The sequence below is a fragment of the Camelus dromedarius genome, chromosome 1 (genome assembly GCF_036321535.1).
Source record: "Camelus dromedarius isolate mCamDro1 chromosome 1, mCamDro1.pat, whole genome shotgun sequence".
Taxonomy (NCBI): Eukaryota; Metazoa; Chordata; class Mammalia; order Artiodactyla; family Camelidae; genus Camelus; species Camelus dromedarius.
Window position 1 is genome coordinate 101,086,847 of NC_087436.1, and position 13,183 is coordinate 101,100,029.

A 13,183-nucleotide genomic window follows, 5' to 3' on the forward strand; every position below is an offset into this window, starting at 1 on the left:
TATTTGTGTTTTTCTGTGGATTATGGATGATGACAACTTACACCTTAGAGACCCTCCCAGGAAACAATACATGCCACCTTTTTTTCCATTGGCTATGTTACCGCAGTTAGTTAAAACTCTTAGCTTTCGTCAACTGTTCCTAGGTATTACATTTTGCCATGGAGTTAAGAATTCATCCTAAACCATATGCTTAAGGACATTCCATTAAGTATTCCACAAGTCAATCTAATATATTAAGAGTAGGGGTTCCAGTCATTAGTTTCTGAAATGAAAACTATTAATGGGCTTCAGAGAATCTGATAACCATGGAAGTCATAGGAGAAATATTTCAGAAACATATGTCTAGGTATATTTTTTCCCAGAGAAAGGATCCTAGCTTTTTTCAAATTCTCAAAAAAGTCTATAATCCCCAAAATGTCATTAAATAGGAGTAAGCAGAGAATTTTGATTTTTAAGGAAAACTCCAGGGAAAGGGGATGTTCTCAGAATTTCCATTTTCTATTTATCTTGTTGAAAAACAGCTTTAGTACAGTGTCAGCTTCTGCAGGTGATAGGCTTACAAATATGCAAAGTTAACTATGATATAATCTACTCAATATTGCATTTTATCATAGCAATAATTGCTGTATTGTTCAGTGGTCAGGGTCTCTGGCAGGCACTATAATCCAAATAAGAATTAAATGCAAGAAGTACATCTCCATGATAGCACAATTATGCTTAGTACACATAGACCCGAACCTTAAAGGCAAATTTATAATCTCTCAAGATATTGTCACATAAGTGGTCAGAATTCAAAAGCTCGAGGATGAAATTTTTCAAAAATACAATAAAATAACATATAACCACAGTTCTAAAATTTTAAATTCTCTCATATAAAGACTTTCCTTTTAATGGACATTCACTTAGATAATCCTTAGTAATCACTCTTGGCGTTTTTATGTCTAAAATCAGGGTCAGATCATTGTTTCAAGTCATTTATTGAAGGAATAAATAGGAAGAACCAAAACAACAGGAAAAGGAAGAAGAGAGGTGGGAGGGAACAAGAATAAAAAGGAGTCCTTTTATATTAACTGGAAATTTGCAGAGAAACTTCCATCTCCCTTCAAGTTCAGCTGCTATAATTCTGCACTATTTCCTAATTATCATATACATATACACAATATATATATGTTACTAAATATTGTTAAAAGATCTACTTTTGATATTTTTCCCCATCTAGCTATATTAGTTAAGAGACTGGTAGATAGGCAGCTGAAACAGAGAGACCAAAAACCAAAACAAAACAAGCAGAATAGCTTAAAATATAAGAAATCTATTCATTTTATATCAAGTTCTAGAGGTGAGTGATCTGGGCTGGCAGTATAGCTCTGCTTCAGGTGATCACTTGGATGCCCAGATTCCTTCCATCTTGTTCTGTCACACTGTCCGAAAGCTTAGTTTTGCCCAGGGCTAGTGGCTGGCCATCAGTATCCATTCCAGCCTTCTCTTAACCATCACACGAACCCTATCTTCCCAAGCTACCTTGCAGGTAGGTAAGATCATTTGATTAATTTATGGGCAGCAGCATGCACACAAAAGTGATACATACAAATTAGATCATGCTTATGAAGGACCAGAGGCGACTTCCCTCGCCTTTTTACTTTCTTACAGACGTCATAGAGAGTCACAGCAACCCAGACAGGGTGGTGAGGCATGAAACCACAGGAGCCTATACCTAACACCGTGGAGCCCAGCCACTGTACCAGTACGATGGGTTTTAACGTGAGCAAGACATGAAACATGCTACTTTTGTTTAAGCCAGTGTAACATAAACAAACTTAGGTCACAACAGTTGATCCTATGTCCCAACCGCTGCATCAGTGGAACACTTGCTGCTCTTCCTCACCCTCTTCTTTTGATACAAACATACTTGTAAGTATCTCCCACCCACATTTTTTTCATACTGGGTTATTTGTCTTATCAGAAAAATGAATAAAATAAATGAAGGCACCATGGGAAATTTAGACTGACCCATTACAAAAAAATTTAAAAAAAAAACAAATAATTGTCCCCAAAACTTTTACTTATCTTACCAACCAAATTTTAATATCCAAAAGAGAATCAGCAGTGACACCTTTCCATCTCTAGCGATTGATTCCAATGTAAATTGTCTAAGAGCAGAGATTTTGGCCTAAAGCTGTATGTACTGAATTCTCCACCGAATACCATGTAGCAAGTGGCATGAAAATACGGAGAACAAAATCTTAGGAGAAACAGATGATGAAAAAGATAACAGGAGAGAGCTGAAAGCAGTATGTCAGGGATGTAAATTATGTGTGGGAGATAGAGGGTGGGGAGAGAGGAAGCTCTGATGAAGGCAGAGGGCCTAGGTTCCTCCAGGTCAAGACTTATTTTTTTTATTTACTTTATTTTATTTATTTTTTTTATTTTTTTATTTTATTATTTTAATTGCACACAAGCTTTGTTGCTTTAGGCATGTCTTTCTCCGACAGCTACAACTTCCTCTTTTTACCCCTCATCGCTGACTAATCAATACACAATGAGGTGCCAGAGTAATTTCCTTTTTATAAGACTCTCACCACTTCCTGACACTTTTCACATGTCTTCCCTAATTATTTTCTGATTTTGACACCAGATAGAGAGTTCTTGTTCCCGCTAACAGGCATGAGCTCTCCACACATTGGCCCAACTTCTTTGGCTCAGTCCTAACCTGTCAAGCTTTTTTGGGGGTCCTTTATTTCTGTCACCTTCTCAAAGAAACGACATGTCCCAGGCTCACTTTGTCCTTGCATCCTAAGTGGTCTTTTTTCTGTCTAATAGTCACTACTATTCTCACAAAATACTTCTTAAAATTTTCATAATACCTCTCAAAAGTCTCCCTAAGGAGACTTTTCATGGAAAGGAAAAAGTAGAAAACAAGAAAGTGTTAACTTCTGTCAGGGCTGGTGCAGAATATATTACACAATATATGCCATAGGTAAATGACTCACGGCTTGTTTCTCAAGTAAATGCCTGCTCTGTGGGGTCTAAACAAAATTTTAATTTTAAACTGAAGTTCTTAACAAATGTGCCTCCAAATGTGCATGCAATATTATAATACCCATATAAGGTGTTATAACAAAGTAGCCTTCTGAATGCATTAAGCATAGTGGGTGTATCTACACTATCATCTGCACAGTCTCTACTTTAAAACATTTTTGGATCTTAAATGCAAAAAAGTAATGATAAGAACAGTTGTTTTAACTTCTCACATCCTATGCACATTAAGCCCAAAATAAATATAAATTTAATATATTACAGGCTTGGCATATGTTTCCTGCAACTTCGCCTATAAATAATTTCCATTCTGATGCACTTTCCTATTTCTTAGGTGAAAAAAAGGTAAGAATATTAACATTAGAGGTTGATGTTAATGCATATTGCAATCTGTTACCTTCACTGGCTGATGAACTCGTGAGTGGCCCAGGATGAAGTGGAGGGAAGGGAACTGAAATTTCCAGTCACTGACATTCTTCGCAGACATCATGGCAACACGTGTCATCAGCACTCATGAATGTTACGGACGTACTTGGTTAGGAGCCCCATTTGTTCCTTGGAGAACAATACAACCTCAGAAACAACTTCCGTAACTGTTGAACAGCATACACCTGAAAACTCAGTGACACTAATTTCCCCTCCCTCACAGGACAGAAGAGAACACTCACAAGCCCTGTGGAAATTAACAGCCCACGTCTGGGTAGCCGCAGGACTACAAGGCTTCTTAATAAATCTCTGCCAAATAAATAGATGGTAACTATGTCTCGAAGATACATAGAAAATTGAATTAACTGATCCTCCCTTAACTAAAAACCTTAAGATAAGAACCAAAGCACGTATAGATTCAGGTGAACTTCAATCACTTCCCCATAAATTCAGAGGGAGTCTAAGTGAGGCCAGTGCTGAGAAACCTGCAGTCTATTTGTGTAGAATAGACTTACACATTAATCTAGGGAAGAGCGATAGAACACTCTGGAAAGTGTAAAAGAAATTAGAACTGTTACTCTGATCCTGCCACAAACAGAATGCAGAAGCTTAGGCTAGTCACTTAGACTCTCCAGTCTTTCTCTAAAGAATCTTATGAATGGAACTGTCTCCCCCAAATCTTAGGTTGAAGTCTTAGCTCCCATAGTCCAACTGAAACAACTATGAACTTTCTGAGCCATTAGATTATAGACAGCTTTCAAATACTATTAAAGTGATTCAAACTTTTATTCTTTAAAATTAAAAAAAAAAGTCTCTAAATAAATAACAAAAACACAAGAGTATATTTCTACAGATTTGAATTTATTGAAGCCAGTGTCAAGGTGACATTTATATGAACAGGGCAGCATATCGCATAACATACTCAACATATAGAAATAAAAATATCACTTTAAAGCTGAACCTCATGACCCCATGAATATATTGCAAAACAACCAATGTGACCCATATTTCATTTTTCTTTAAGGAAAGAGAGAAACTAGCTAATCCTCATAATTGCTTCTCTGCAAGTAGTTCTCATTATTTAGAGATACATAAGTCTAAATTAAATTTACATTTGAAGTTACTAACAACAAAATTTAGGTGTTTAATTTGTAATTAGCTATTTTACTACTCTAATTCTAATTCTATATTACTACTCTATTTCTTCTAAAAAGTCTTCATCCTTATTTGTTTCCAATAGAACAAGGCAAGTTTCTGAAAATCATTAATTTAAACTAACCAAGGAAAATATATCTATATCTAAAAAAATTTCTCAAGTACACATTAGCAAAATGTTATCAAATTTCATGTATTTATTTTAATTGGAAGGATTTTAAAATAGCATTCGAACCCTCAGGTGTAATGGATACGTGTTTTATACCAAAGTTGGCTCTAAAGCAAAATTCCATTTATTGAATTCCATTTTCCTTTAAATGCCAATTGCAGCATGCATGAGAAACTTCAGGCATAGTCTGTCTGGAGGACAGAGTGGTTGCCTTAACAGTCTGATGCTTTTAGCCTCCCTTGTTGAGCAGAAATTGTGTAGAGAATAGAAGAGAAACCATTCCTTCACCCTAATATAACTGATAAATTAGAAAAAGAAATTACTTAGGCTTGAATAATCATCATGTATTCATACAGTTCACTCCTTGACTTAAATTCAGCAAAAATAAAATTCAATAATACATCCCATTGCTGAGTAACAAGAGAAGCCAATTGTAACCATGAAGCCCAATATGAGTGGACAACGTTTACTGAGTGCTTATTAAGTGCCAGGCACTGGTCTAATTACTTTACATGTATTAACTCACTGAATCTTCATGAGCAGGCTAAAATGTGGACATTATCATTGCATCTATTTTAATGATGAGAAAAATGAAGCCTGGTGATACGAAGGAGTTTATCCAAGATCAAACACTCTGAAGGGGCAGTCTGGCTTCAGAGTTCTTGCTTATACCCAGTCTGTTATGCTGTCTCTGCAAAAAGACCTGCAGAGACAGCTACATCTGCCATCCACCGTGTGGATGATTTACGTGAAATGTAAATTCTGTTGATGAGGGACTAGCACTTAAGCAAGGTGAAGCTGTTCAAGGTCACTGCTACTCAGTGATGGCTGGAATTTGAATGTATGTGTGTCTGAATCCAGAGATGGGCTTCATTTTGTAACGTTCACATCCAGATGATGACGGACTACAGCCTAGCACAGCGGTCTGAAAACTACTGCCCACCGGCAAAATCCAGCCCGCCACCAGTTTTTGTAAATAAAGTTGTGTTGGAACTTACAGGCCCCTGCTCATTCATTCACTACTGACCATGACTGCTTTTCTGCTATAGTGACAGAGTGGAGTCACCGTGACTGAGACTAAATGGCCCACAAAGCAGAAGGGAATATCTGGGCCTTTACAAAAAGTCTTTGCTGACCCCTGGTCTAGGATGCCTCTAGCTGAGATCGTGGCCGGGTTCAAAGAACCGTGTTACGATCATAGTTGCCATCCTTTGTATTTAATTTATAAATAGGCAAAAATTGCTAAAGATATTTTTTTAAAAACCAAAGGAGCTCAAAATTCTGTTATAGGTTGAATTGCTTCCCCCAAGAAGATAGGTTGAAGTTCTAATCCCTGATGCCCAAGAATGTGACATTGTTTGGAAGACAGAGTCTGTGCAGAGGGATCAGGGTAAGATGAGGTTGTTAGTGTGCACCCTGATCCAATTTGACTGCTGTCCTCATAAGAAGAGGGAAACGCCAGGCGAGACTGAGACACAGAAAGAGGATGTCATGTGATGATGGATGGATTGACTGGACAAATGTAGCCAAAGGATGACAAGGATCGGGGCCCCCTCCAGAAACTGAAAAGAACCAAGGCAAGATTCTACGCAGAGTCGCAGAGGGATCAGGGCCCTGCTGACACCGGATTCCAGACTTTCAGCCTCCAGAACTGTGAGGAAATAAGTTTCTGTGGCTTTGAGCAGTCACTCTGCGGAACTTCATTACGGCTGTCCTAGACATTACCACGCTCTTTAGGGTAAGCAGAGACATAGGACAGCACTAAAGTACTTATTTTGAATAGTGTATCACAGGTAACCAGCTGACCACCAACAATCTGTTTTTTTTTTTTTTTTTCAGTAGAGTTATAATTGGGAGGTATCCATTCAGCCAGGGACAACATTTCCCAACCCCACTGGCTTTAGTCAGGGCCAGGAGACTCCCACTCACCAACTGAATACCAGTAGAAACATAATGTCCCAAGTGACTAAGGAAGCTGTCTGCATTTTTTGGGCTGGATGCAGAGGGTCTAGTAAATGGCTTAAAAGCCCTAGGGATGGTGGAGCCACAAGATGAAAGGCACTCAGGCCCTGGGAGTCTGCATGGAATAAAACTCTACCTACTGCCAACTGACCTTCATGTTAGTGAGAAGGAATATTCCATTAGGTTAAGCCCTGGAAATGTTTTTATGTTAAATCAGTTAACATGACATCAACTATATTAAATATTAAACACAAAATCTAGTTACTCTCCAGAACTTGAAATCCTCATGGGTGTTACATTATGATTTCCCTGTAAATATTTTTAAAACCAAATGGAGAAGGACCTCATCAATGTACAGTTTACAGGCGTATCAACCAAAGGTCAAGCAACATTTGCCATCAGCACAAAGTCTACAGAGGAGCCAAATAAAATATGGGGCAAGAGAACATCCAAACTGCTGCTACATGGTGAACCAAAAAGGTGTAAACTCAGAATTTTGGTCATAGAAGATGTTTACATGTACCAAGAAGTAAAAAATCTAGTGGTAAGACTTAGTCAGGGACATTTTAGATTAAAATTTAAAAAAAAGCAGCCCTAAGATCAACGTGATGCATGGACAGGATTGTGCTCAAAGCAAAGTGTGAGACAAAAGGTGAGGACCCATGAGTCACACACAACACACCCTCCTGCAAACAATGGCTTCCGAGTGATGCCAAAATGAGATCTTTCCGTGGGTGCAACAGGGAAATCAATTGGTGCTATTTTTGCACTTCCTAGATGGGATAGCACACTTAGAGAACAGTGTCTGTCAAAGAAGAGTCTTGAAACCTGCAACTCCATAGAGGTTATCTACGACTAGGAAGAACAGTTACCCGCCCCAAGTAAAGGAGGATGAGCTATTAGATGTAAAATTTTCCAAATGAGACTTATGTTTTTCCTTTCTTTTTTTTTTTAATTAAGTCAATTTGATTATTTTCTGAATTTGCATAGGCAAAACTGCAATTTATTAATTGATTTTTGTCAGTGTTTCCCTTGCCTCTGAATGCAAACTTCTTTTTTACAGTAAGGCCTAATGAGACTGGAGGTTTACCTTCTTGGGGCGGCATGCTGCTCCACCATCAGTGGCAAGGCTACCATCTTGGAACTGGTGCTCTCCCTTGTAATATTTCTGTGCAATCTGACAGAAGGAATCCAAAATTATCACTTTGTTCTCTATCACTAGCTGAGGGGAAAAAAAAAAAAGGTTGGTAACATCCTTGGCTTCCTTTAGATTTTGTATATTTTTAATTCACTCTTTTCCATTTTGCTAATTCTTTTCCATACGGGTGAACTATTTTTGCGGATAAAGCCTCAAAAAGTAAAGTAAAAAAGTCTTTGAGTGGAACTCACACTGTACAGCAGAAAGCCAGAGTTACAGACAGAAACATCTGTCAACATATGGTGCTACAGATGCATTGTAACACTTTTGGGTTTGACAGCTTTGCATTGGATGTGCTCTTGAGTAAAAGAACAAATTGCTTTTGTTTTCTTGGATTCTAAAACAACAGGTCTATGCTAGGGATCAAGAATTTCCAACTCTAGATCCTGGCTTTCATCAGTCACACTTACATAAACACAGATTTTCCTTTTTTCCATCAGGGGTTTATCATTTAGTTATACGGTTTAAATGCACACAAGGAGCAAAAGAATAGGGGAAAAAAAATAAGCACTTGGAATTGCTGTTACACAAAAATTAGTCTTTAAAGAAGCATCATAAAATGGAAGGCATTGAAGTTTCCTTGTCAAGTAGCTAGATCAGAAAATATACAATGCTTGTTCCCAAGTGTTCAGGAAAAGGCAGAGACAATTCAGCAAGGAATTTCAGTCAACAGTGCAATGTTTAAAATTGGAGTTTTGCAAGCGGCACCATTTTGTATGATCCTAACATGCAAATGAACCTAAATCACCATTTCTTCATCTCTAAAATAGCATTATAATAGGGATTAAACGAGGTGATGTATGTAAAACACTTAGCACCATGCCTGGCATACAGGAATTTCGCCAGAAATGGTATCTTTAAAAAGTGAATATTCATGACAGTTGGTATCATTAACTGAAGTCCTAGTTAGTAGTGCATGAATTTTTATTTCTGTCAGAATACATTTCTGACAGCACTACTGAAAAGTAGTGAAAATGATGGATTTTACAAGATGTGTAATGATGGATAATAACGATTAATAATAACTAATATGGCTTCAAATTTGAGCCTCTTTTAGGGAGAGGTTTTGTGACATCCTCATATGCCAACATGATTGACAGACCTAAATTTCAACATATATTAAAAATATCATGCAATTTTTAAGTGCATCCTAATCTGGAACTATATGTTAGTTTCTCGAAATGAGCATTTCATCTCTGATAAAATCCAAACAGCTCTTTTGAATTGCCCAACAATCAGAATGAAAAATGAATGCCATTTTCCCCTCAGGTGATCCAGACATGTGACAGGGAAAAGCAGGCAGACTCCACATCATCCCGTGCAGTCTGTCTTTACTTCTTACGAGGAAAGTGGCAATGCCTTTTTTTTTTTTTTTAAATCTAAGATGTCCCTGACTAAGTCTTCTGTGGATTCCTGCCAAGTGAAAAGCATTGTGCTGGGCTCTCAGATGGATACACGGATGTATAAAAGCTTGCCTTTCCTTCCCCCAAGAAGCTTCCAACTTAGGTGCTGAGACACAGGAGGAAAACATGAATATATGAATGTAAAAGTTATTGCAGAGGTCACGGACCATCTCAAAAGAGGCGATTTTCATTGCTTTTTGTTCAATAATTATTTGATTATAAGGTGCCCTGGAGTGTATGACAAATGCCCTAGATGATCACAAAGCCTATCACTAACCACACATATTTTCTCCCTGCTTGGAGTATATCCTTGAAAAATCAAACAATTTCCTGGAAGGGAGCTTTTGGGAAATATTAAACTAGCCCCTTACCTCCAGCCCCACTTTTCTCTACCTTAACACACAAGAGGCTAACTCTACATGGAATGACTGAATCAAATGAGAACAGCAAGGTCAAACCAGCAAGAATTCTCAAGCTGTGGTTTGTGTTTCTGGAAAGCCACAGCGAGCTCTGATCTATGCACCCGGACAGGAAGCCTGGGCTGACATATAACTTGATCTCATCACCCTAGGGAAACAGAATCTCTAGATAAGCAGCAAGGGAGGGTGCTGGAAAGACATTTGCCGTTCCTACCCCACGGATCTTAGTTTTAACTCACACTTAAGGGTGGGGTTGTATTTCTTGTCCCCCCTTCTGTCTAGCTCTGTGTTCTGGAAAAGCAACAATAACAACAAACACTAACGCAGGTTTGCTGCCCGATCACGTGAGAGTCACATGCAGACTTCTTTATTAGCTGATGGAGGCCTTCGTCTGTTCTTTTCAAGCCCTATTTCTCTGTAAACTATTATCTTATTCCAATTTACCATGTAAGGTCCTCAGAGAAGGAGTAAAAATCCATCAAAAAGAACAATACTGTTTTTTTCTTCTTTTTTTTGCCCAAGATACTATTCGTGGAAGCCGTTTCCCTTTTATGGCCATGGCTGGAAAGCAAATGATTACTCAGCAAAGCTGTCTAAGCACAATATTCATTCACTTCATCTCACAGAAATGCAACCTGAAAAACTGAACAGAAAAGTCAGAAACTGGTGTAAATTTGGTCTAACGTTATAGCCACCAGCCTAAAAATGCCTCTGTTATAAATGTCTGCATCAGATAAGGGAGACAGAGGGTGCAAGAGAAAGTTATGTGGACTTTGGGGTCAACCAGATCTCAGTTTTTTCTCAGTTTCAGTTTTAGCTACACAAAACGACTAAGCACCTATTACCTTAAAGTCACAACGATAATGATAATAATAATGCTAATAGTTTCTTGGAGAAGCTTAGGGAATTTAATGAAATCCTATGGATTCTTGGGTAATAAAGTAAACCTGTTGGTAGTAAGTGAAAGTAAACTTTTCAAACCACCGTCATAACTAACACACGAATAAAATTAAACTTCCTAATATAGTACTTTACCATGGAAATACCGGCTTCATTCATCTTACCAAGTAAAGCAATGAGGGTAAAGGAGGAACAGGAAGGAGTCATAGGATACTGAGCAGAAATAGCTCAAGATTATCAGCTAATAACAGAGCTTTAAAAAGCAAGAGGGGGGTGAGATCATGTTCACTTAACAAATGGGAATTTAATATATACAGCTTCAGGGAAAGAAACAGAGGGAGACCAGGCTGTGTACAAAATGTTGTCCAATTTTCCACTCCGTGAATCTATGCCCCCAAATGTGAGATGATAGAGATTGATCTGCTCTTCCCCAGTCATCTGAGTTCCAAACTTTCTCCCAGCATGTGAGGGTCTCTCCTGCCAAGTGTGATTCAAGGGTCAAATAACACATAGTCTTCCTACAACATATTCTACAAGTATGCCAACTGCTTTGGCTGGGACCTAACTTAAGAGTCAATGTCTTGTCACCAGAGAAAATAATGGCTATGTTGGAAAGAGAGAGGTGTGTACACTTTCATCAGGTTTTTTTAATGAGGTTTTTCTAAGGTAATTTTCCTCAAAATATGATGCTGTTGTGAATCATTAAGAATATAAATTATCATTTACTTTTAATTATTATCTCCTGGCCTAAATGTCACAGCTATAAGAACACTACAAGATTACAAGTTGATGTTTAATATGGATAAAGCAACCATTGCTCAGGTGCTCAAATCCCCTTTGGTAGAACCATCTACCAAACAATGGTCCAGCCTCTGTTTAAGATCCTGAAGAGACAGACACTCACTACCTGCCAGGATTTCCATTTTGTTTCTGGATGTGCCCCATCTGAATACTCTAATACTGATCAGAGGCTACTTTTCCTGTAGCTTTTCATTACTGTCCTGAATACTACAACTTAACTCCTCTTGAACATGACAAATCTTCAAAAACTGAAATTTTTAAAATGCAGCCTTGTAAACATTCTAAGTCTTATATTCTTCAAGTCAAACATTATTAATATCTTCACCCTTTCTTTGCATGAACCTTTCGCCATCCTGACTTCCTACCTCTTAAAAATAAGTCTTTTTTTTAGGTATTTTGTCACTTGTTACCTGAGATGTCTAAAAATAAGCACAAGTGCTGGTTTGAAATTTAAGGAGCTTTCCAGGTAAAATCTGAAACTGCCCCTGTACACAGAGGGCAAGGGGAGACCAAAGAAAGAGGTAAATCACTCCAGATTAGAAGGTGACAGGTTTGATAAGCAAGGGAGCTCACAGACCAGGCTTATCTTAGGTGGCTGCAAGGTGAGTTGATCTCAGCACCCACTTGCCAGAATCTTAAAAGTTCATACAGAGACCTTCACTGGGTTCAGTCACAAACACTGTCCAGATGGTCTCAACAATCCATCGCTCTCTCAAGGCTGCGTCCTTGAAGATGGCTCCCGCTGTGGGAACAGCGGGTAGAAGGTACATTTCAAGGGTGGAGGAGGGGGAGGAGTCTCTGGTTGTCTGGGTCCTGCTTGCAACTCAACCAGAAGTCTCATCCTCTCGATGCCTTCCTCCAACAACAATGCAACTGGTAGAGTCTGACCAGTATGGGGCCATCCCTCAGCAACTGCTTCTCAAATGCTATAATCTTAATCAAGCACTCAAAAATCACACGGGCTCATTTCATTGTGAGAGAAACACTCAGTGCTGACTGATTAAACTTACAGTCACATGCAGTTCCTGAAGATGTTTTCATCCTTGTTGCTTTCAAAGTTCATCCCCCTTATTCTTTATTTGAACGTTACCTTTTTAAAAAAAGTTTCCATTATCCATAGTAAATAGCATCTTCTAAGACCCCACCCTCAATCCAGCCTGTGAGAACCTTTTACGCTTGTTCACTCTGAGATGTTTACACCCTGCACCAAGCCACAGTATCCTGGCAACCAGGAATGTGGAACCGCAACAGGAGTTTCCTCAGCTGAACTTTGTAAATACAAACTTGTTCATTCACCGTGTAAGACAGCTGTTTGAAGAGAGTACAAAAGCATCTAATTTTTATGGACTGACTTTACTGTGCAATAAATAGTCTGTCATCCATTTAAGGTGACAGAATCTAGAATCTATAGCCTACAGATTCAGGAATAAAAAAAAATTAAGCCTCACTGTTTTCCTTAGTAAACCAAGCTGGTTCCCTTGATATTAACATGACATGTACCTATGAATGTGGGTGTGTGTTTTCCAATAATTTATCTTTCTAATATGAAAGTTAAAGGGACTTTCTCATAGTAATTGTTTATTAACTTTGAGTCTGCAACTTATTCCTTTTCAAGTAAGGAAGAGAATTAACACTGCACTTCCAGGTTTACTTCCATGTCTGTCTTTCACTATGAGCTTGGATGTCCTGAGAGGCGAGGGGACGTGCTCTATCG

General features: G+C 38.3%; 1 protein-coding gene across 10 annotated transcripts in view; it reads right to left on the reverse strand.

The window, feature by feature from the left end:
• PCDH7 (protocadherin 7) overlaps positions 1–13,183 on the reverse strand; it is a 387,708-nt gene that overhangs the window by 236,791 nt on the left and 137,734 nt on the right. Inside the window, exon 2 of one of the 10 annotated variants that reach the window (XM_064487610.1) lies at positions 7,191–7,925. The exons of the other annotated variants lie outside the window; for them this stretch is intronic. Coding sequence (XP_064343680.1) covers positions 7,818–7,925 — 108 coding nt within the window. The 3' untranslated portion in view covers positions 7,191–7,817. Of the gene's footprint in view, positions 1–7,190; positions 7,926–13,183 lie in introns of those variants that run through there. 10 annotated transcript variants of the gene reach the window in all.